This window comes from Pseudophryne corroboree, chromosome 9 (genome assembly GCF_028390025.1).
Source record: "Pseudophryne corroboree isolate aPseCor3 chromosome 9, aPseCor3.hap2, whole genome shotgun sequence".
NCBI classification, from domain to species: domain Eukaryota; kingdom Metazoa; phylum Chordata; class Amphibia; order Anura; family Myobatrachidae; genus Pseudophryne; species Pseudophryne corroboree.
In genome coordinates, this window is record NC_086452.1 from 112,074,073 (window position 1) to 112,094,693 (window position 20,621).

A 20,621-nucleotide genomic window follows, 5' to 3' on the forward strand; every position below is an offset into this window, starting at 1 on the left:
AACGAAAAGTGGTACCTTTTACCTTCTGTGCAGAAGTAGTAGTGGGGATAAAAGCTCGTCCATATTAGCATGCAGGGCTATGGGGCCGGGTGGGAGTGAGGAAACTCACCCCCCCCCTCCATACTCCCAAATACTCCACCCCCCTCCATACTCCCAAAAGGTACCTCAGTGCTTTTTTACTGAGCCGAACAGGAGCGATAGAGAGGATGAACAATGGAAAATTACATATAACATTATTACATAACGGACAACAATAAAGTTGACACATGACAAAATGGACAACTAGAAAGTTGACATGACAATAGAAAACAATCACCTTAACAATTGAACAAGTCGGTGAGAATGTGTTACCATAAGATCTACCGAACTTATCACAAGCCAGGTGAAACTGCTCTGGCTGGGCGTCCAGTGACCCCTATGGATTCAATGAAAAGGATTTACCTGGTAAGTACCAAAATCCTCTTTTCTTTTTCATCCACTAGGGGTCACTGGAGTACTCTTGGGACGTACCAAAGTTTCCCCATTGGACGGGACAGCTGTTTGGCACCTGTAACACTAGATGGCCAAAGCTAGATGCTGATGCCGCAAACGTATCAAACTTGTAAAGTGCACAAACGTGTGCACTGATGACCATGTAGCCGCACGGCAAAGCTGCATTGTAGAAGCTCCACGACCTGCTGCCCATGACGTTCCCACAGTACACGTGGAATGAGCTGAAACTGATGCAGGCGGTTGTAGACTAGCATGAGAGTAAGCCTGACGAATGGCCAGCTTAAATCCATCCGGCCAAGTTTTACGTACTGTTAATGTTTGGGCTACATAAACGTGAAGTGCACGTACCACATACAAAGTAGCTGGAGATTCTACACCTTCTGATAACACAGGAACTACGATTGGTTGATTAATGTGAAAAGCAGATACCACCTTTGGTAGAAAAGCGGGATTCGTCCGCAGATCCGCTCTATCATCATGAAACACCAAATATGGTGGCTTGCATGACAAGGCACCCAGTTCTGAAATACGCCGTGCTGAAGCTAAGGCTAGGAGAAAAACAGTTTCCAAGTTAGAAACTTAACATCCACGTGTTGCAAGGGTTCAAAAACTGAAGACTGTAAAAAAATCTAAAACCACATTCAAGTCCCATGGCGCTATCTGTGGTATAAATGGAGGTTGTACTCTGAGGACACCTTGCAGGAAAGTGTGAACTGCACCTTTAAGTGTAGATAAATGTAATCCTCCATCTAACCCAGTCTGCAAAAAAAGACGGGCTAACTTGAAAGATGTCGGAAACTCCCGAGCTTCACACCGACCTATATAAACTCGCCAAATCCTGTGATGAGAAGTTGTAACTGGCTTCCTAGCACGTAACATGGTCGGTATAACCGATTCTGGAATGCCCTCTCGTCTTGAGAGCGCATTTTCAACAGCCACCCCGTCAAACACAGCCGTGCTAAAATCGGGGTAAAGGAACGGACCCTGTTGTATGAAGTCTGGACGTAGTGGGAGCGGCAACGGATCGTTTGCAAGTAGACCGGAGATCAGAGAACCACGCTCTCAGAGGCCAATGAGGCGCCACTAGTATTACTGTTGTGGACTCTCGTTTGATACGCTTTAGCAACAGAGGAAATGGTGGAAACACATACACAAGGCTGTATGGCCACGTGATTGTGAGAGCATCCACTGCCTTTGGATCTCTTGTTCTGGACACATACTGGGGTGTCTGATGATTTTGGCATAATGTCATTAGATACACCTGTGGTTAACCCCACCGCTGGACCAACATTTGGAACACTTCTGGATTTAACGCCCATTCTCCTGGATGAAAACCCTGACAATTGAGATAATCTGCTTCCCAGTTGTCCACTCCTGGAATGAACACTGCCGACAATATCACTTGGTGATGCTCGTCCCAATTCAGGATTCGAGCAACTTCTCGCATGGCCATGCGACTTTGAGTTCCTCCTTGTTTGTTGATGTATGCGACTGCTGGACAGTCTGAGACTGGAGCATGTGCACTGCCTGTCGCAGTGCATTGTAAATTGCCCTGAGTTTTAGGACATTTATTGACAGTAATCTCTCAGTCTAACCAGAGACCCTGAAGCTGACAATTTTGGACCACTGCTCCCCAACCTCTGAGATTTGCGTCCGTCGGCAGAATTATCCAATTCCAGACTCCGAACCTTTTTCCTGCGGTGAGATTGTGAACTTGGAGCCACCAGAGTAGTGATACTATGGCCCTTGGAGACAACCGCACCATCTGATGCATTTGTAAATGCGAGCTTGACCACTGTGCGAGAACATCCAGTTGAAGAGGAAGTGAGTGAAATCTTCCGACCTGGAGTGCTTTGAAAGACGCCCCCATCTTTCCTAACAGTCGAATGTACAGAGACTGTCCGTGGTTTGAGCACTAACTGTACCAGATGACGAATACTTTGTGCTTTCTGTTCTGGCAGATAAATTTATTGATCCACCATATACAGAATCATTGCTAGGAATTTAATTCTTTGAGACCGGACCAGGCTTGATTTCTTGAAGTTGACAATCCAACCGTGCTGACTAGTACAATGTACGTTAGAAAGGCATGTTGAAAGAGAATTTGTTGAGAGAGCCTTGATGAGAAGGTCCTCCAAGTACAGAACTATTATCACTTCCAGGGATCTCAGATGAGCTATAATCACAGACATCACCCTTGTGAATACCAGAGGCGCTGATGAGAGGCCAAACTGTGATGCCTGAAATTGTTAATGGTTTTGTTGGACAACCTTAAGTACGCCTGATGTGTAAATACGCATACTTGAGATCCAGCTAAATCATGAATTCCTGTGGTTGTAACCCTGCAATCACTAACTGCAGGGTTTCCATCCTTAATGGATAATAAGTGACGCACTGATTGAACCCCTTTAGGGTCAATATGAGTGTGACCGAGCAGTTTGGCTGTGGTACTACAAAAAGTTTGGAATAACAACCTGCTGGTGAACTGGAACCTGAATAAAAAGAGCTGAATCTACGAGAGACTGAATCGCAGTCCGCAGAGCTGCCGTTCTGTCTCTTGACACAGGCAGGCCTGTCTTGAAAAACCGCATTGGTGGTAGACAATGAAACTATTTTGTAACCTTTGAACACTAAATTGCGGATACACCCATCTGTGGACGCCTGAAACCACGCCAAGTGAAATATTTGAAGGCATGCTCCTACGACTGCAAATCCGAGATGGCCTGGAAGCCCGTCATGCCAGTTTGTCAGCTGACTGTCTTTACGGTTAGTGGTCTGAAAACCACGTACTGTACCACGTCTACTTTGTACAGTTGTTTCTCGAGTACAGCCATGAAAAGGACTGAGAGAAAAACTTACTGCCGTCAGCTCCAATATGGATATGAATAAAATTACTGACCCCTCGTTCGCCGCTGCAAAGGCAATGTGTATACCTTTCTATCAATACAAGAAAAACAAAAGAACAGCGGCGCTCAAGGGAACAGAAAGTTAATGAATGGAGAGCTGAAAATGTGTGTGTAGTAAAAAAATATATATTTTGTAATAAATTCAATAATAAAACATGTCAGCACACATTATAAACATATATAAAAAACACAGAAAAACATATAATTACTTATGAAAAAGAAAGGTAATATATTGATCACGGGGTTTCCGCAGCTTAATAAATCTACAGCTGATGGCATATAACGGATGTCAGTCCTTTAAGCTGGAAAGCCTTGATATTCAGCTAATAAGTGAGGACAAGTTCCGTATGCAGCCAAAATTGAAAGTGTCTATTAGTAATAGTAGCTATTCATGAATTAAGCTGTAGAGACATTACAATATATCTCAGCGCAGTAACTTTGTATCGATTGTGTCTGAGCAGCAATTTAGCATGGTGGTGGATAGGCAATGATAAACATTACAGAAGCTTGCCAACAACCCCTCCCTTGTCACTAAAGCCAGCAGACAAGGGAGGGGAAATTGTTATTTAAGACACTGACACTGATATCCTTGAGGCTAACAGGCAATTAGGAGATACCAATACCTATATTAGACTGTCAGTAGACCCATCCAATAACTATTATAAGTCCCTCACTGAATTGGTGGAGGGCACATTTGAGGGGGGGAGTTCTATCGAGGGAAGAGATGAAATACCTTATTCCACTTCACCCTATCACACCCACCTATTATCACCTTCCCAAAATCCATAGGTCACTCACGACACCTCCTGGTAGATCTATTATTCTGGTGTGGGGTCCCTTACGTCCAATTTGTCACATTTTGTAGATTTTTTACAGCCTTTTGCCTCCACTTTACGCACGCACATTAAAGACACTACTGCTTTTCTAAACTCTATTTCTAAAATCAACTGGAGAAGTACTTATTTCTTTGTCACTTGTGACGTTCAAGCATTATACTCAAACATCCCACATAAGAAGAGTGTGACAACGGTTACACATTATCTTTCTAAATCAGATAATTTATCTGAAGAATTACAGCAGTTTATTTTAGCATCTATCTCCTTTATATTATCACAATTATTTTATCACATAATTATTTTTTATTTAATAAAGGTTATATATTTGAGGAATATATTTTTTACTACACAAATTTTCAGCTCTCCATTCATTAACTATTTATGTTCCCTTGAGCGCCGCTGTTCTATTGTTTTTCACGAAAGGACTTGGGTCTAACTGATTTGAACTCTGGTCCAATGTAATTCCTTTAAGGAACTGGTGGGGCATTGGTAGGAAACCAGACTGTCCCGCTCGTAACCTGAGCATTCAATTTGTTCATTGAGGATAAAATAACCTATTGCCAATATAAAGGCAACGCGTCTATTCCTGCTCTTGACACAGCCTCGGCCTGCTAAGAATGTAACCACAGCGCCCTCGGGCCGCAATTAGAGAAGGTGAAAGGCGCGAACGAACCTGGCAGATGTTCAGAGAAGCTGTATCGAAATACTCGGCCGATTTACACTGTGATCAGCAAGAAATATAAGCTGGTCTGTGCAAGATCCTGCCGTAGGCCTAACCTGAGCTTTTCTGCACATGCAACTACAGCCTTGTGAATCGAAACTCCAAGTAAAGGAGATGTAAGTAACACTCCTGCTGTTTACATGGACTTTAGCATAGCTTGTAGCTTACGGTGTGATGGATCTTTAAACGTAGTTGCAGCTGGGACTGGTTTGAAAATTTTGAAACCGAGGAATCCACTGTGAATTTTCCCATTTAGTAGTCAGACATTGGGAACGGTTAGTTAAACAGAAACCCGTTTAGGCATAGAAAACCCTTTATCTGGATTTTTACATGCTTCCGTTAACTGCTTATTGAGAGACTCTGAATAAGAAAACAGTCTCCCGTAGCAAATAAAACCCCATCATTCGACAGAGGCTCCTCTCAGTGAATTGTAGTACCTGGCATACTGCCCTGAAAAGATTATTAATGCCTGGGCTGTTTCACTATTTGCCTAAATCACTGTTCTCTTCTACCTCCTGAGATATCAGGTCTGGCCTTGAATCAGCAGAACGCAACACCAATGAAACCGGTAAAGCATGAAACAAATGATGACTACTTTTAGGAATTGTGGACACTGTACCCTCTGCAAAGGTCTAGACATATTCTGAGCCACTCTGGCAGCTCAGACGGCATTAATAGAGAATTTGTGCAGCGGACAACTCTGACCCTAAATAAGCCAGCACACCTGTCATGATCGCCAAAGGAGGATCAGGACAGAGATCTGTATTGGACTCGAATTTACAAGACACAATATGTAAATGGATGACAAACTCTCACAGGTACCGCAGACAAGCGGTTTGTTGCAGTAGCTTATTGTCATACACAGACAAAATACAATTTGTACAGATGTATAAACTCGAATGCACTACACTTTGTACATACTAAGTTTTCTGTTTTAAAACCTGTTGTGTACCAAATGTCCTACTAACACCCCTGCCCCCTCTGGTGGCCGTGTGTTGTAGGATCGTCGTCAAATCCCTGCAACAAGAAGCAGGAAGTCATTAGAAAAAATGGCGTCTACACCATGTGCTGTGTTTTGTTTTTGTTTTTTAACATATACACATTAGTTATATATGTAACACAGAAGCACTGTATCAAGGCTTAATAGCTTGTATTACCCTCATGGTCACCTCCATCTGGGCCAATTCCCCTTATTACAGAGGCATGCTGCACTGAGCTAGGCTGAATAGCCTGCATCACCCCCATTGTCACATTCCTTTATTACAGAGACTTGCTGCCTATGTATCACTCTTATGATCACCTCCCCTTACTGCAGAGCCGTACTGTACTGTCCTTGCAGCTGTGAGCCGAGCGGCGGGCAGCTGCGGCAGCTATCTCCACCCAAGCGCTATGAGGAGGGGAGCGGTAATAGCGAGCTGCGGCAGCAGCTGGAGCTGTCCGTGGCAAAATAAATTTGTGCGGGCCGCGGCAGCAGTGAGCTGTCCGCAGCCGGATTAAGGTATGTGACGCGCTGAGAGCGGGGAGCAGCGGGAGTCTATGCTGCAGTGCAGGGAGAACTGACCGGAGCTCCGGGATGCGGCAAGTGCCCAGCGGCGGTAGTGTGGCTGACCGCAGCTGGGCAGGGAGGTGTAGTCAAACTAATCAAACTCTTCCCTCCGCTGGTGCACACACACCGTAACATGTATAAATGAACACATCCCAATATAGAAGGGAGCAGAGGCAGTGTGAGCTGCCTGCTGCTCGTTACCTCTGGGAATTGGAGGCTATGATGGGGCATCTCTTCCTAAGCTCTGTCCAGCTCCTGCAGCCTGAGGGTGAAATCGGCAAACACTGAATTTAGGTCAATGGCAAGGCTCCTCTCACTGAGCACAGACAAGCCATGCTGCACATCAGCAGCCCACACAGTCTCAGACCCAGACTTCTTAGTAAGCTGGGAAGGGACTGTGTTAATAAAAATACAGTCTTGGAGACTTTAGGAATGTGTCATCCCAGCCGAAGACACAAAAACCACTGAGGCACTTGGGAGTATTGAGGGGGAAGGAGGGTTACACATTTAAATATTTAAATGTGTCTATCCCTGCTATTGCACTGTCCATATCCTAAGAGTACTCCAGTGACCCCTAGTGGATGAAAAATAAATAAGTTTAGAAACCTATTTTCACTGTTGCCGACAGTCTACGCAGGGGGGTTATTGGATCACCCCCCCCCCCCCCCCCCCCCCGGGGGAGTCTGTATGCCCGCCCTTAGTTCATGGCGCACATAGAACTAGGTCCCCTCACTAGCAGGGTCCCCGGTTGTCTCACCACTCTGCCGACCTTCAGGCTCTGTAAAGGGGGGGGGGGGGGGGGTGGCGTGCAGCGGGTGTGTGCGCGAGAGCGAAACGCCTGCGGTACACTGACCCTCAAGACCGCTGTCCTGTCAGTGGGATCCGACTCAGAACTTAAACACGAGGTCTGTGTCAGCCCCCCCCCAGTGTCCCTTGGTGCAGGTAAGCTGATGCCTAAACAGCTTACCTGAAAATAACAAACAGAAATTAAACTGAAGAAAGACTCTCTGGAGCTCCAGAGTGTGCATCCTCTCCTGAGAGCACATTTTTCTAAACGGAGCTCTGAGGGAGTTCATAGAGGGTAGGAGCCAGCACGCCCTGTGAAAGAAATTTAAAGTGCACCGGCTCCTTTGGACCCCTTCTATACCCATCGTACTAAGGTCTCCCCAGTATCCCTTATGGATGATAGAGAAATAGGGATTTTTGTTTACTTACCGTAAAATCTCTCTGAGTCCATCTGGGGGACGCTGCGCCGTTACTTGTGGGGTTAGAGGTGTGTGGTAGTGGAGTTTGGCACAGAATCTATCAAAAGCTGACTCCTCCCCCCTCTAACCCCTCCCATCTCCTTCCTGCTCAGCCATATTCAGTTAACGTTTAGCCAAGCCAAAGGAGATAGATCAGAACAAAAAAACAACCAATTAAACCAGACAAAACCATGGGAGGGATCGCAGCGTCCCCCAGATGGACTCAGAAAGAGATTTTACGGTAAGTAAACAAAAATCCCTATTTCTCTGTCCTCCATCTGGGGGACGCTGCGCCGTTACTTGTGGGATTTCCCAAAGTAAGCTAATGAGAGGAGGGAGACGCTGACTGCATAGCAGTCTGTAAAATACGACGCCCAACCGAGGCAGTCTCCAAACCAAAAGTATGAAAACGGTAAAACTTTGTGAAAGTATGGACTGACGACCAGGTCGCCGCCCTGCACAGTTGCTCAATAGATGCACCACCGCGAACAGCCCAAGAGGCTCCAACAGCTCTAGTCGAATGAGCCCTAATTGAGTCCGGAACCGAAACATTCGAAGACACGTAAGCCTGTCTGATGGCCGAAGTTACCCAACGGGCCACAGTGTTCTTGGATGACGGCCAACCTCGTTTGGGAGCATCAATCAAAACCAGTAAGGTATCCGTACGACGAAACGACTCCGTACGATCCAAATAAATACGTAAGGCCCGAACAACATCCAGGAGGGCCAATTTAGAGTTCTCTCCAGGAGAAGACGACGGAGTAAAAGCCGGAAGCACAATGTCCTGATTTAAATGGAATGCTGAAACAACCTTTGGAAGGAAATAAGGTTTAGTCCGCAAAACCACCCGGTTCTCATGAAACACTAACAAGGGCGGCCTGCAAGAAAGAGCCGCCAACTCAGACACTCGTCTAGCTGAGGTAATAGCCAAAAGAAAAACAACTTTTTGCGTTAGATAACGTAGTTCCACAGATTCCAAAGGTTCAAATGGAGAGTTTTGAAGAGCCGTAAGTACTAAGTTTAAATCCCAGGGAGGAACCGGAGGAACAAAAGGTGGTTGAATTCGAAGTACTCCCTGCAGGAATGTTTGAACCTCTGGAATGATCGCTAGTTTCTTTTGAAAAAGAACAGACAAGGCTGAAACCTGACCCTTCAGGGAAGAAAGCCTCAGGCCTTTGTCAAGACCCTCCTGGAGGAAAGAGAGCAGACGAGGAAGTCTAAATAAATGCAGAGTCAAACCCCGTTTTTCGCACCAAGCAATGTAAATACGCCATACCCTATGGTAAATGCCAGAAGTCACCGGTTTTCTAGCCCGAATCATCGTCTGAACAACCGAACGAGAAAGACCAAAATGTTGGATTCAAGAACCAAGCCGTCAAAGCCAGCCGATTTAAATCTGGGTGGCGACAAGGTCCTTGAAGAAGAAGATCTGGTCGCAGAGGGAGGCGAAAGGGGTCTCCGACGACCATGCTGTGTAGAAGAGTGTACCACTGTCGGCGCGGCCAATCTGGAGCCACCAGAATCATTGCGAGACCTTCTCGCCGAATGCGTTGAAGTAGACGTGGAAGCAATGGAATTGGCGGGAACACGTAACCCAGCTGAAACTGCCACGGAGCTGTTAGAGCATCGATCAGAAGTGCTTGAGGATCCTGAGTCCTTGATCCGTAATGAGGAAGTTTTTTGTTGAGCCGGGACGCCATCAGGTCTACGTCTGGCATTCCCCAGCGGTCCACTAGAGAGAGAAACACTTCCTGGTGAAGTTCCCATTCTCCCGGATGAATCATGTGAAGACTCAAAAAATCTGCTTCCCAGTTCTCGACTCCTGGAATGTGAATTGCTGAAATCACGGGAATCCAACGTTCTGCCCACGTGAGAATCTGAGCGACTTCTCTCATTGCGGACCAGCTGCGAGTTCCTCCCTGTTTGTTGATGTAAGCCACTGCCGTGGCATTGTCGGACTGCACCCGAACTGGATGACCTTGTACCATGGTTTGAATCTGAATGAGTGCATACCGGATCGCCCTCAATTCCAGAATGTTGATCTGTAATTTTGACTCCTGATTGTTCCAGCGCCCCTGGAAATGATGAGTCTGGAACACTGCTCCCCAACCGCTGAGGCTTGCGTCCGTGGTGACCATCATCCAAGACCAGACCGTGAACGGCGCACCCTTCCTCAAATTGTGACTGTGAAGCCACCAGTGGAGCGACTGACGAGTCTTTTCCGACAAGCGGATCAACTGCAATTCGAGACGTGGATCCGTCCGAGCCCAACAGCTGAGAATCTGAGCTTGAAGAGGTCGGGCATGAAATCTGGCGTATGGGACTGCCTCGAATGAGGACACCATCTTGCCCAGTACCTGCATGCATCTGAGGACCGACACTACCGGAAAGTGTAACAGGGTCCGGATTCTGGACTGCAAATCCTGAATCTTGTCCGTAGGAAGAAACACCTTCTGGGTGTTGGTGTCGAATAAAAGTCCCAGAAAAACCATTTTCTGTGAAGGGAGTAATGACGATTTTGGAAAGTTGATTATCCACCCGAACGACTGTAGGGTCTCTGTCATTAGACGCAGGTTCTGAGTGAGAATCTCCGCTGACGGGGCCTTGATCAACAGGTCGTCCAAGTATGGAGTGATGTTGACCCCTTGGCAACAGAGAACTGCGACGACATGACCCATGACCTTTGTAAAAACCCGGGGAGCCGTAGAGAGACCAAAGGGAAGGGCCCGAAACTGAAAATGCCACGGACCGACTGCAAATCTCAGAAGAGATTGATGTCCTACCCAAATCGGGACATGTAAGTAGGCGTCTTTTATGTCTATTGAAGCCAAATATTCCCCTGGCTCCATGGCTGCGATAATTGAGCGAATGGATTCCATCCTGAATTTTTGGGATGAGAGGTACGGGTTGAGAGCTTTTAGATACAGAATGGGTCGAAACGAACCACCCGGCTTGTCTACGAGAAAAAGACCCGAGTAAAAGCCCCGACCTCTTTGAGTAGATGGAACCGGAAGGATTACTCCATTTTGTAATAAGGTTGTTGTTGCCTGAAGGAGAGCTTGACGTCTGGAGGGATCGTCTGGGAGAGGTGTGACGAATAGTCGGGTTGGGACTGTCTCTTCGAAGTCCAACATATATCCTCTGGAAATGACCCCAATTACCCACCGATCTGGTTTCGATAGGAGCCACACTTCCCTGAACTGAAGTAAACGAGCCCCAACCTTCATTGATCCCTCCGGAAGACCTGAAGCGTCATGCCTCAGGCTTGTCGGCAGGCTTACTGGCCGGTCTGCGAGTAGCCTGAGATCCTCTACCTCTGAATGATCCCCTTCGTGGAAATCTGGAAAAGGCACGAAAGGATTGGAAGCTACCTCTGCCCTGCGTACGAAAGGACCGAAATCTTGTAGGCTTTGGTTTGTGAGGAGCAGATGGAAGAAAAGGGCTCTTTCCTCCAGTAGTATCTGAAATAATCTTCTTTAACTCCGAGCCAAAAAGAAACTCGCCTTCAAAAGGAACTGCCGTCAGGGTCTGCTTTGAGTCCGAATCAGCATTCCAAAACCTAAGCCACAGAGACCGTCTTGCGGATACTGTCAAGGCAGAAACACGGGACTGTAGCGCCACAGAATCTAACAAGGCCTCACCCACATAAGTAAGAGCCTCCGAAATCTGTTCTGCTAATTGAATGGCTTCCGACGGATCGTCCGCCTGCATCCCAGATACAACCTGTGCAAGCCATTCATCCACGGCTTTAAGCACCCAGGCACCCGCCAGAACTGGACGGAGAGAGACACCTGATAAAGAAAACATAGATTTTAGTAATGCTTCTAGCTTCCTATCGGTAGGGTCTTTTAAAGTCACAGACTGTACCGAAGGAATAACCGTAGCTTTTGCCAAATGTGAAATAGGAGCGTCTACCTTTGGGGCCGTCTCCCAAAATTTTGTATCTTCCTCCGTAAAAGAATATAGAAATTTTAATTTCTTAGGAGCCTGGAAACGAGAATCCGGTTTTAGCCAGGGTTCTTTTAAAATATCTGCAAAGTGAGAGTAAGAAGGAAATGCAGTAACCTGTCTCTTCTGTCGTTTGAAGAAGGGAGAAGAAGTCTCGGCCACTGCCGCATCCTGAATATTAAGTGTCTGACGAATGGCTTCTATTAGTAATCTAACACCTGAACTAGTAGATAACGCCTCATCTTCCCAAGCCGAAATTTCGTCCCATTCAGGATCTACCTCCCCTTCCTCCAATGGAGATGTCAGAGCATCCAACTCCTCTCCCGGAAACGTTACAGCGGGTAACGGCTGCGGTCGCTTAGTAGCAGCCGAACTGCTGGCAGAATTTACAAACTTATTTAAAGACTGAGTTAAATCAGTAAGACACTTTCCCATATTCTGGGCCCACAGTGGCTCCACCTGAGTCTGAGCCAATACTGCCTCCGACCTAGACTGACGCAAATCTGAAATTGCATCCACCATGTTCTTGACCCAAGGGGGCATAGACTGATCTGTGGAACTGCCCTGCTGATCTGCCACTGATGCACCAGAGCACGAAGTACAGAGGGTACCTGCGTCAGCACTACCCTTAGCCAGCTTTGTGCCACACTGTGAACAGGAAAAATAAACCACTGAGGTCGTTTTTCCCTTTGTAGGTTTGTCCGGTTTACTGGCCATTTCCTACTCTGATTATGTACTATAATGTTCTAGCCCAGTGTTCTAGTAGTTATCTTTAGTGTCCCCACTAAGTCTGACAGCGATCCCCCACTAGAATTAGCCTACCATATACTTGCAGTTTGTATGTGTAAAGACAAAACCTCCTTGTTCCGTGTATGTGACTGTAGCACAGCGTCCCCCCGTCTGCAGGCAGAGAAGATGGCGCCAGTAATCTGTACAGCAGCACGCGCGGGCAGATCTGGGCGGGAAGACGGCCCTGCACGCCTGACGTAACTGCTGTCTCTATTCACCGGCGAAACCGGAAGTTCGGCTCCCGCACGCCGCTACACACAGCGGCTGTCGCGGTAGCTCAGTATTGGTCCCAGGGAGTGTTAACACTCTCCCGGACCTGACCACTGTACTCCCCCAATACCCTTCAGTCACTCTCATTGAGGAAACATCACTGACACGGCGGGCAGCTGGCCAGCGGATGGTCGCGCGCCCGGGGGAGGGGGGGGGGGGGGGGGGTCGGGGGAGATCTGCATACATAAAGAAATAATAACAAAGGGGACAGCCCAATACTGTCAGTGACAGATTGTGGCTGTCCTGTACCTCATTCTGCCGATTTATTTTCCTAAAGGCCCCAGTGACCAAAGTATGGTGGCCTCCAACAGCAGCCTGGAGTGGGATACTAAACCCACTTCATTTATACCTGTCACCTGTAAACAGGGACTAGGTACTTGAGAATAAGCAAAAAAAAAAAAAAAAAATCTAAGGAGAAATAAAAACTGTCTGTACTCCACAGGCACAAAACTAAAACTGAATATGGCTGAGCAGGAAGGAGATGGGAGGGGTTAGAGGGGGGAGGAGTCAGCTTTTGATAGATTCTGTGCCAAACTCCACTACCACACACCTCTAACCCCACAAGTAACGGCGCAGCGTCCCCCAGATGGAGGACAGAGAAAATAAAAGCTTGGGGTTGCTTAAAAGCAGACCCACTGTAAGTGCATCCGGCTCCTGACAACAAATCAAAACTGGCTAGCCTTGGCTTGGGGCAGGATATAGGGGAGGGGGGACCGGAGTGTCCTGGCACTTCAAAAGCTTTAACTGTTTGGTGCCTGGTCCTCTCCAACCACCTACACCCCAATGTCTTCCCTATGGAGACTACGGACCATGAAGAAAACAGACACGTTACTGCAAGCATGTTCTGGCAATGAACAGATGTGACAATACTCTAGTAACAACTATGAAGGATGCAGCACAGCTGCTGCTGGATCTCTCAGCGTTAGTGTATGACGTTGGGTCTGTTTACTAAGCATTGGATGGAGTTAAAGTAGACAGAGCTAAAGTACCAGCCAGTAAGCTTCTGTCATTTTCCAAACCCAGCCTTTTAGATGGCAGTTAGGAGTTGATTGGCTGGTACTTTTTCTCTGTCTACTTTATCTCCATTGAAGGCTTAGTAAATAGACCTCACAGAGATTACTGCTGAAGCCAGGACAGTTGGCTTGAATAATATCCAGAAATCTATACCAAACAATGTACATTTAGTACACATACCAATCATCCAGGAGTATTCTCTCTCCATCTGACATAACTGTCTTGGGGCCGAAGAGGAGCAGCTGCAAAGGACTCACCATGGTCAGACCTCTAGCAGTGATTGACCCAGTACGGATCTGAAAATGAAGCATATTTAGAAAGAAAAAATAAGAATTTACTTACCGATAATTCTATTTCTCGGAGTCCGTAGTGGATGCTGGGGTTCCTGAAAGGACCATGGGGAATAGCGGCTCCGCAGGAGACAGGGCACAAAAAAGTAAAGCTTTACTAGGTCAGGTGGTGTGCACTGGCTCCTCCCCCTATGACCCTCCTCCAGACTCCAGTTAGGTACTGTGCCCGGACGAGCATACACAATAAGGGAGGCATTTTGAATCCCGGGTAAGACTCATACCAGCCACACCAATCACACCGTACAACTTGTGATCTAAACCCAGTTAACAGTATGACAACAGAAAGGGCCTCTTAAAGATGGCTCCTTAACAATAACCCGAATTAGTTAACAATAACTATGTACAAGTATTGCAGATAATCCGCACTTGGGATGGGCGCCCAGCATCCACTACGGACTCCGAGAAATAGAATTATCGGTAAGTAAATTCTTATTTTCTCTATCGTCCTAAGTGGATGCTGGGGTTCCTGAAAGGACCATGGGGATTATACCAAAGCTCCCAAACGGGCGGGAGAGTGCGGATGACTCTGCAGCACCGAATGAGAGAACTCCAGGTCCTCCTTTGCCAGGGTATCAAATTTGTAAAATTTTACAAACGTGTTCTCCCCCGACCACGTAGCTGCTCGGCAGAGTTGTAATGCCGAGACCCCTCGGGCAGCCGCCCAAGATGAGCCCACCTTCCTTGTGGAGTGGGCTTTTACAGTTTTAGGCTGTGGCAGGCCTGCCACAGAATGTGCAAGTTGAATTGTGTTACAAATCCAACGAGCAATCGACTGCTTAGAAGCAGGTGCGCCCAACTTGTTGGGTGCATACAATATAAACAGCGAGTCAGATTTTCTGACTCCAGCCGTCCTTGCAATGTATATTTTTAAGGCTCTGACAACGTCCAACAACTTGGAGTCCTCCAAGTCGCTAGTGGCCGCAGGCACCACAATAGGTTGGTTCAGATGAAATGCTGATACCACTTTAGGGAGAAAATGCGGACGAGTCCGCAGTTCTGCCCTATCCGAATGGAAGATTAGATAAGGACTTTTATAAGATAAAGCCGCCAATTCAGATACTCTCCTGGCAGAGGCCAGGGCTAGTAACATAGTCACTTTCAATGTGAGATATTTCAAATCCACCTTTTTCAATGGTTCAAACCAATGGGATTTGAGGAAATCTAAAACTACATTTAGATCCCACGGTGCCACCGGAGGCACCACAGGAGGCTGTATATGCAGTACTCCCTTGACAAAAGTCTGGACCTCAGGGACAGAGGCCAATTCTTTTTGGAAGAATATTGACAGGGCCGAAATTTGAACCTTAATGGATCCCAATTTGAGACCCATAGATAATCCTGATTGCAGGAAATGTAGGAAACGACCCAGTTGGAATTCCTCCGTCGGAACCCTCCGATCCTCGCACCACGCTACATATTTTCGCCAAATGCGGTGATAATGTTTCACGGTGACTTCCTTCCGTGCCTTAATCAAGGTAGGAATGACTTCTTCTGGAATGCCTTTCCCTTTTAGGATCTGGCGTTCAACCGCCATGCCGTCAAACGCAGCCGCGGTAAGTCTTGAAAAAGACAGGGACCCTGCTGTAGCAGGTCCCTTCTCAGAGGTAGAGGCCACGGTTCGTCCGTGAGCATCTCTTGAAGTTCCGGATACCAAGTCCTTCTCGGCCAATCCGGAACCACTAGTATTGTTCTTACTCTTCTTTGCCGTATGATCTTCAATACCTTTGGTATGAGCGGCAGAGGAGGAAACACATACACTGACTGGTACACCCAAGGAGTTACCAGTGCGTCCACAGCTATTGCCTGTGGATCTCTTGACCTGGCGCAATATTTGTCCAGTTTCTTGTTGAGGCGAGACGCCATCATGTCTACAATTGGTCTTTCCCAACGGTCTATTAACATGTTGAAGACTTCTGGATGTAGACCCCACTCTCCCGGATGAAGATCGTGTCTGCTGAGGAAGTCTGCTTCCCAGTTGTCCACGCCCGGGATGAACACTGCTGACAGTGCTATCACGTGATTCTCCGCCCAGCGAAGAATCTTGGCAGCTTCTGCCATTGCACTCCTGCTTCTTGTGCCGCCCTGCCTGTTTACATGGGCGACCGCCGTGATGTTGTCCGACTGAATCAACACCGGCTTTCCTTGCAGGAGAAGTTCCGCCTGGCTTAGAGCATTGTAGATTGCTCTTAGTTCCAGAATGTTTATGTGAAGAGACTTTTCCAGACTCGTCCATACTCCCTGGAAGTTTCTTCCTTGTGTGACTGCTCCCCAGCCTCTCAGGCTGGCGTCCGTGGTCACCAGGATCCAATCCTGAATGCCGAATCTGCGGCCTTCTAATAGGTGAGCCTTCTGCAACCACCACAGAAGTGACACCCTTGTCTTTGGTGACAGGGTTATTCGCAGGTGCATCTGCAGATGCGACCCTGACCATTTGTCCAACAGATCCCTTTGGAATATTCTTGCATGGAATCTGCCGAATGGAATTGCTTCGTAAGAAGCCACCATTTTTCCCAGGACTCTTGTGCATTGATGTACTGACACTTTTCCTGGTTTTAGGAGGTTCCTGACCAGATCGGATAACTCCTTGGCTTTTTCCTCTGGAAGGAAAACCTTTTTCTGAACCGTGTCCAGAATCATTCCTAGGAACAGCAGACGAGTTGTCGGGATTAAATGGGATTTTGGAATATTCAGAATCCACCCGTGTTGTCTTAGCACCTCTTGAGATAGTGCTAAAGCTGTCTCCAGCTGTTCTCTGGACCTTGCCCTTATTAGGAGATCGTCCAAGTATGGGATAACTAATACGCCTTTTCTTCGAAGAAGAATCATCATCTCGGCCATTACCTTGGTAAAGACCCGAGGCGCCGTGGACAATCCGAACGGCAGCGTCTGAAACTGATAGTGACAGTTTTGAACAATGAACCTGAGGTACCCCTGGTGTGCGGGGTAAATCGGAACGTGTAGATACGCATCCTTGATGTCCAAGGATACCATAAAGTCCCCTTCTTCCAGGTTCGCTATCACTGCTCTGAGTGACTCCATCTTGAACTTGAACTTTTTTATGTAGAGGTTCAAGGACTTCAGATTTAGAATAGGCCTTACCGAGCCATCCGGCTTCGGTACCACAAATAGAGTGGAATAATACCCCTTTCCTTGTTGTAATAGGGGTACTTTGACTATCACCTGCTGAGCGTACAGCTTGTGAATGGCTTCCAACACCCTCTCCCTTTCGGAAGAGACGGTTGGTAAGGCAGACTTCAGGAAACGATGAGGAGGATCCGTCTCTAATTCCAACCTGTACCCCTGAGATATTATCTGCAGGATCCAGGGGTCTACCTGCGAGTGAGCCCACTGCGCGCTGTAATTTTTGAGACGGCCCCCCACTGTCCCCGAGTCCGCTTGAGAGGCCCCAGCGTCATGCTGAGGTTTTTGCAGGAGCCGGGGAGGGCTTCTGTTCCTGGGAAGGAGCTGCCTGTTGGTGTCTCTTCCCTCTTCCTCTGCCTCGTGGCAGGTACGACAAGCCCTTTGCTCTCTTATTTTTGTAGGAGCGAAAAGGCTGCGGTTGAAAGGTCGGTGCCTTTCTCTGTTGGGGAGTGACTTGAGGTAAAAAAGTGGATTTCCCGGCAGTAGCCGTGGCCACCAAGTCTGATAGACCAACTCCAAATAACTCCTCCCCTTTATACGGCAAAACCTCCATGTGACGTTTTGAATCCGCATCGCCTGTCCACTGTCGTGTCCATAAGGCTCTTCTGGCTGAAATGGACATAGCACTCACCCGAGATGCCAGTGTGCAAATATCCCTCTGTGCATCACGCATATAGATAAATGCATCCTTTATTTGTTCTAACGACAGTAAAACATTGTCCCTATCTAGGGTATCAATATTTTCAATCAGGGATTCTGACCAAACTACTCCAGCACTGCACATCCAGGCAGTTGCTATAGCTGGTCGTAGTATAACACCTGCATGTGTGTATATATTCTTTTGAATAACTTCCATCTTTCTATCTGATGGATCCTTAAGTGCGGCCGTCTCAGGAGAGGGTAACGCCACTTGTTTGGATAAGCGTGTGAGCGCCTTGTCCACCTTAGGGGGTGTTTCCCAGCGCGCCCTAACCTCTGGCGGGAAAGGGTATAATGCCAATAACTTTTTTGAAATTATCAACTTTTTATCAGGAGCAACCCACGCTTCATCACACACGTCATTTAATTCTTCTGATTCAGGAAAAACTGTTTGTAGTTTTTTCACACCATACATAATACCCTGTTTTACGGTATCTGTAGTATCAGCTAAATGTAACGTCTCCTTCATTGCCAAAATCATATAACGTGTGGCCCTACTGGAAAATACGTTTGAATTTCTACCGTCGTCACTGGAATCAGTGCCCGTGTCTGGGTCTGTGTCGACCGACTGAGGCAAAGGGCGTTTTACAGCCCCTGACGGTGTTTGAGGCGCCTGGACAGGCATTAATTGATTGTCCGGCCGCCTCATGTCCTCAACTGACTGTTTAAGGGAAGATAAACCATCACGTAATTCCACAAATAAAGGCATCCATTCTGGTGTCGACCCCCTGGGGGGTGACATCTGCATATTTGGCAATTGCTCCGCCTCCACACCAATATCGTCCTCATACATGTCGACACCACGTACCGACACACACCGCAAACTCACAGGGAATGCTCTAATGAAGACAGGACCCACTAGCCCTTTTGGGGAGACAGAGGGAGAGTCTGCCAGCACACACCACAAAGCGCTATATATACAAGGGATATCCTTATATTAAGTGCTCCCTTATAGCTGCTTTAATATATATATATATAGCCATTAATGTGCCCCCCCTCTCTGTTTTACCCTGTTTCTGTAGTGCAGTGCAGGGGAGAGACCTGGGAGCCGTTCTGACCAGCGGAGCTGTGACAGAAAATGGCGCCGTGTGCTGAGGAGATAGGCCCCGCCCCTTTTTCGGCGGGTTCTTCTCCCGCTATTTTTCCAGTCAGGCAGGGGTTAAATATCTCCATATAGCCCCTATGGGCTATATGTGAGGTATTTTTAGCCTTGTATAAGGTTTATATTTGCCTCTCAGAGCGCCCCCCCCCAGCGCTCTGCACCCTCAGTGACTGCCCAGTGAAGTGTGCTGAGAGGAAAATGGCGCACAGCTGCAGTGCTGTGCGCTACCTTATGAAGACTGAGGAGTCTTCAGCCGCCGGTTTCCGGACCTCTTCACGCTTCAGCATCTGCAAGGGGGTCGGCGGCGCGGCTCCGGGACCGGACTCCACGGCTGGGCCTGTGTTCGATCCCTCTGGAGCTAATGGTGTCCAGTAGCCAAGCAGCAAATCCACTCTGCATGCAGGTGAGTTTACTACTTTCCCCCTAAGTCCCACGTTGCAGTGATCCTGTTGCCAGCAGGACTCACTGTAAAGAAAAAAACCTAAACTAAACTTTCTCTAAGCAGCTCTTTAGGAGAGCCACCTAGATTGCACCCTTCTCGTTCGGGCACAAAATCTAACTGGAGTCTGGAGGAGGGTCATAGGGGGAGGAGCCAGTGCACACCACCTGACCTAGTAAAGCTTTACTTTTTTGTGCCCTGTCTCCTGCGGAGCCGCTATTCCCCATGGTCCTTTCAGGAACCCCAGCATCCACTTAGGACGATAGAGAAAATTAAATAAAAATGTTAGGAACGAAAACTATTTCGCCACAATGTCTGCTATTTTGCTCAATTACACTGGTCACAACAGGAAAACTAATTTCCACATTTCTCAATTGTAAAAATATCACATATAATATAATCTCCAACATCTGTCCAACAGTTGTGCACTAAGTGGAGGAAAGGTCCTGCCCCCTTCACTGAGGACAGTGCTCTGGTAGTGACAGCAGAATAGAGGTCTGGACCCTCCTGTCAGCACATGGACTGCCACCGCCGCGCAGTCTGCTCTCCGACTATGGTGGTGCAGAAAAGGAAGGGGACGCTGACAAGAGGCTTAAAATCATGGTTGGGCTCAAAGGAAGAAATGTAGTGAAGCGAGATACTTTTCCTTCCACCACAACTCCGGAAAAGGAGTACCCCAGTAATTTAGACAGACTCCTTAAAGTCCTTTCATAAACCCATTAAGGAGCAGGCTTGGGCACAAAGTCTAGCCAAATCCTGACTAGTGTTTGGACTAACCCACCTCTACAAGTTTGGCCTTGCAAACACCAGACCAGAAACCTGCAGTGGTCCTGTCCTAGGAGGGATCAGATGTTGAGTTTTTTCCCCCTCTGGACAATGATAAAGTGGTTGCCGATTCCAGACTTGAGGATTCCTTTTACTTGGACATGGTCTACTCTAGGAGGCTGGGGTAGAGCAGTCCAGTCTTATCAATTTTTAGCGATACCTTTTGGTCTGGCTATAAAGACAAAGGTTTTCACAAAGACTGGACAAATTGGATAGTCCAACAGATATAATAAATTGGTCTGACTGACTGGTTATATCCAATTTCCAGGTTTGGGAGCTAAAAGTCTATTGTCATTTGC

The 20,621-nt window shown here is 47.3% G+C and overlaps 1 protein-coding gene across 1 annotated transcript in view; it reads right to left on the reverse strand.

The window, feature by feature from the left end:
- Window positions 1-20,621, reverse strand: part of LOC134957687 (ATP-dependent RNA helicase A protein-like) — a 699,701-nt gene that overhangs the window by 58,497 nt on the left and 620,583 nt on the right. The window contains exon 26 of the mRNA XM_063939766.1: window positions 13,947-14,062. Coding sequence (XP_063795836.1) covers window positions 13,947-14,062 — 116 coding nt within the window. The remainder of the gene's footprint in view (window positions 1-13,946; window positions 14,063-20,621) is intronic.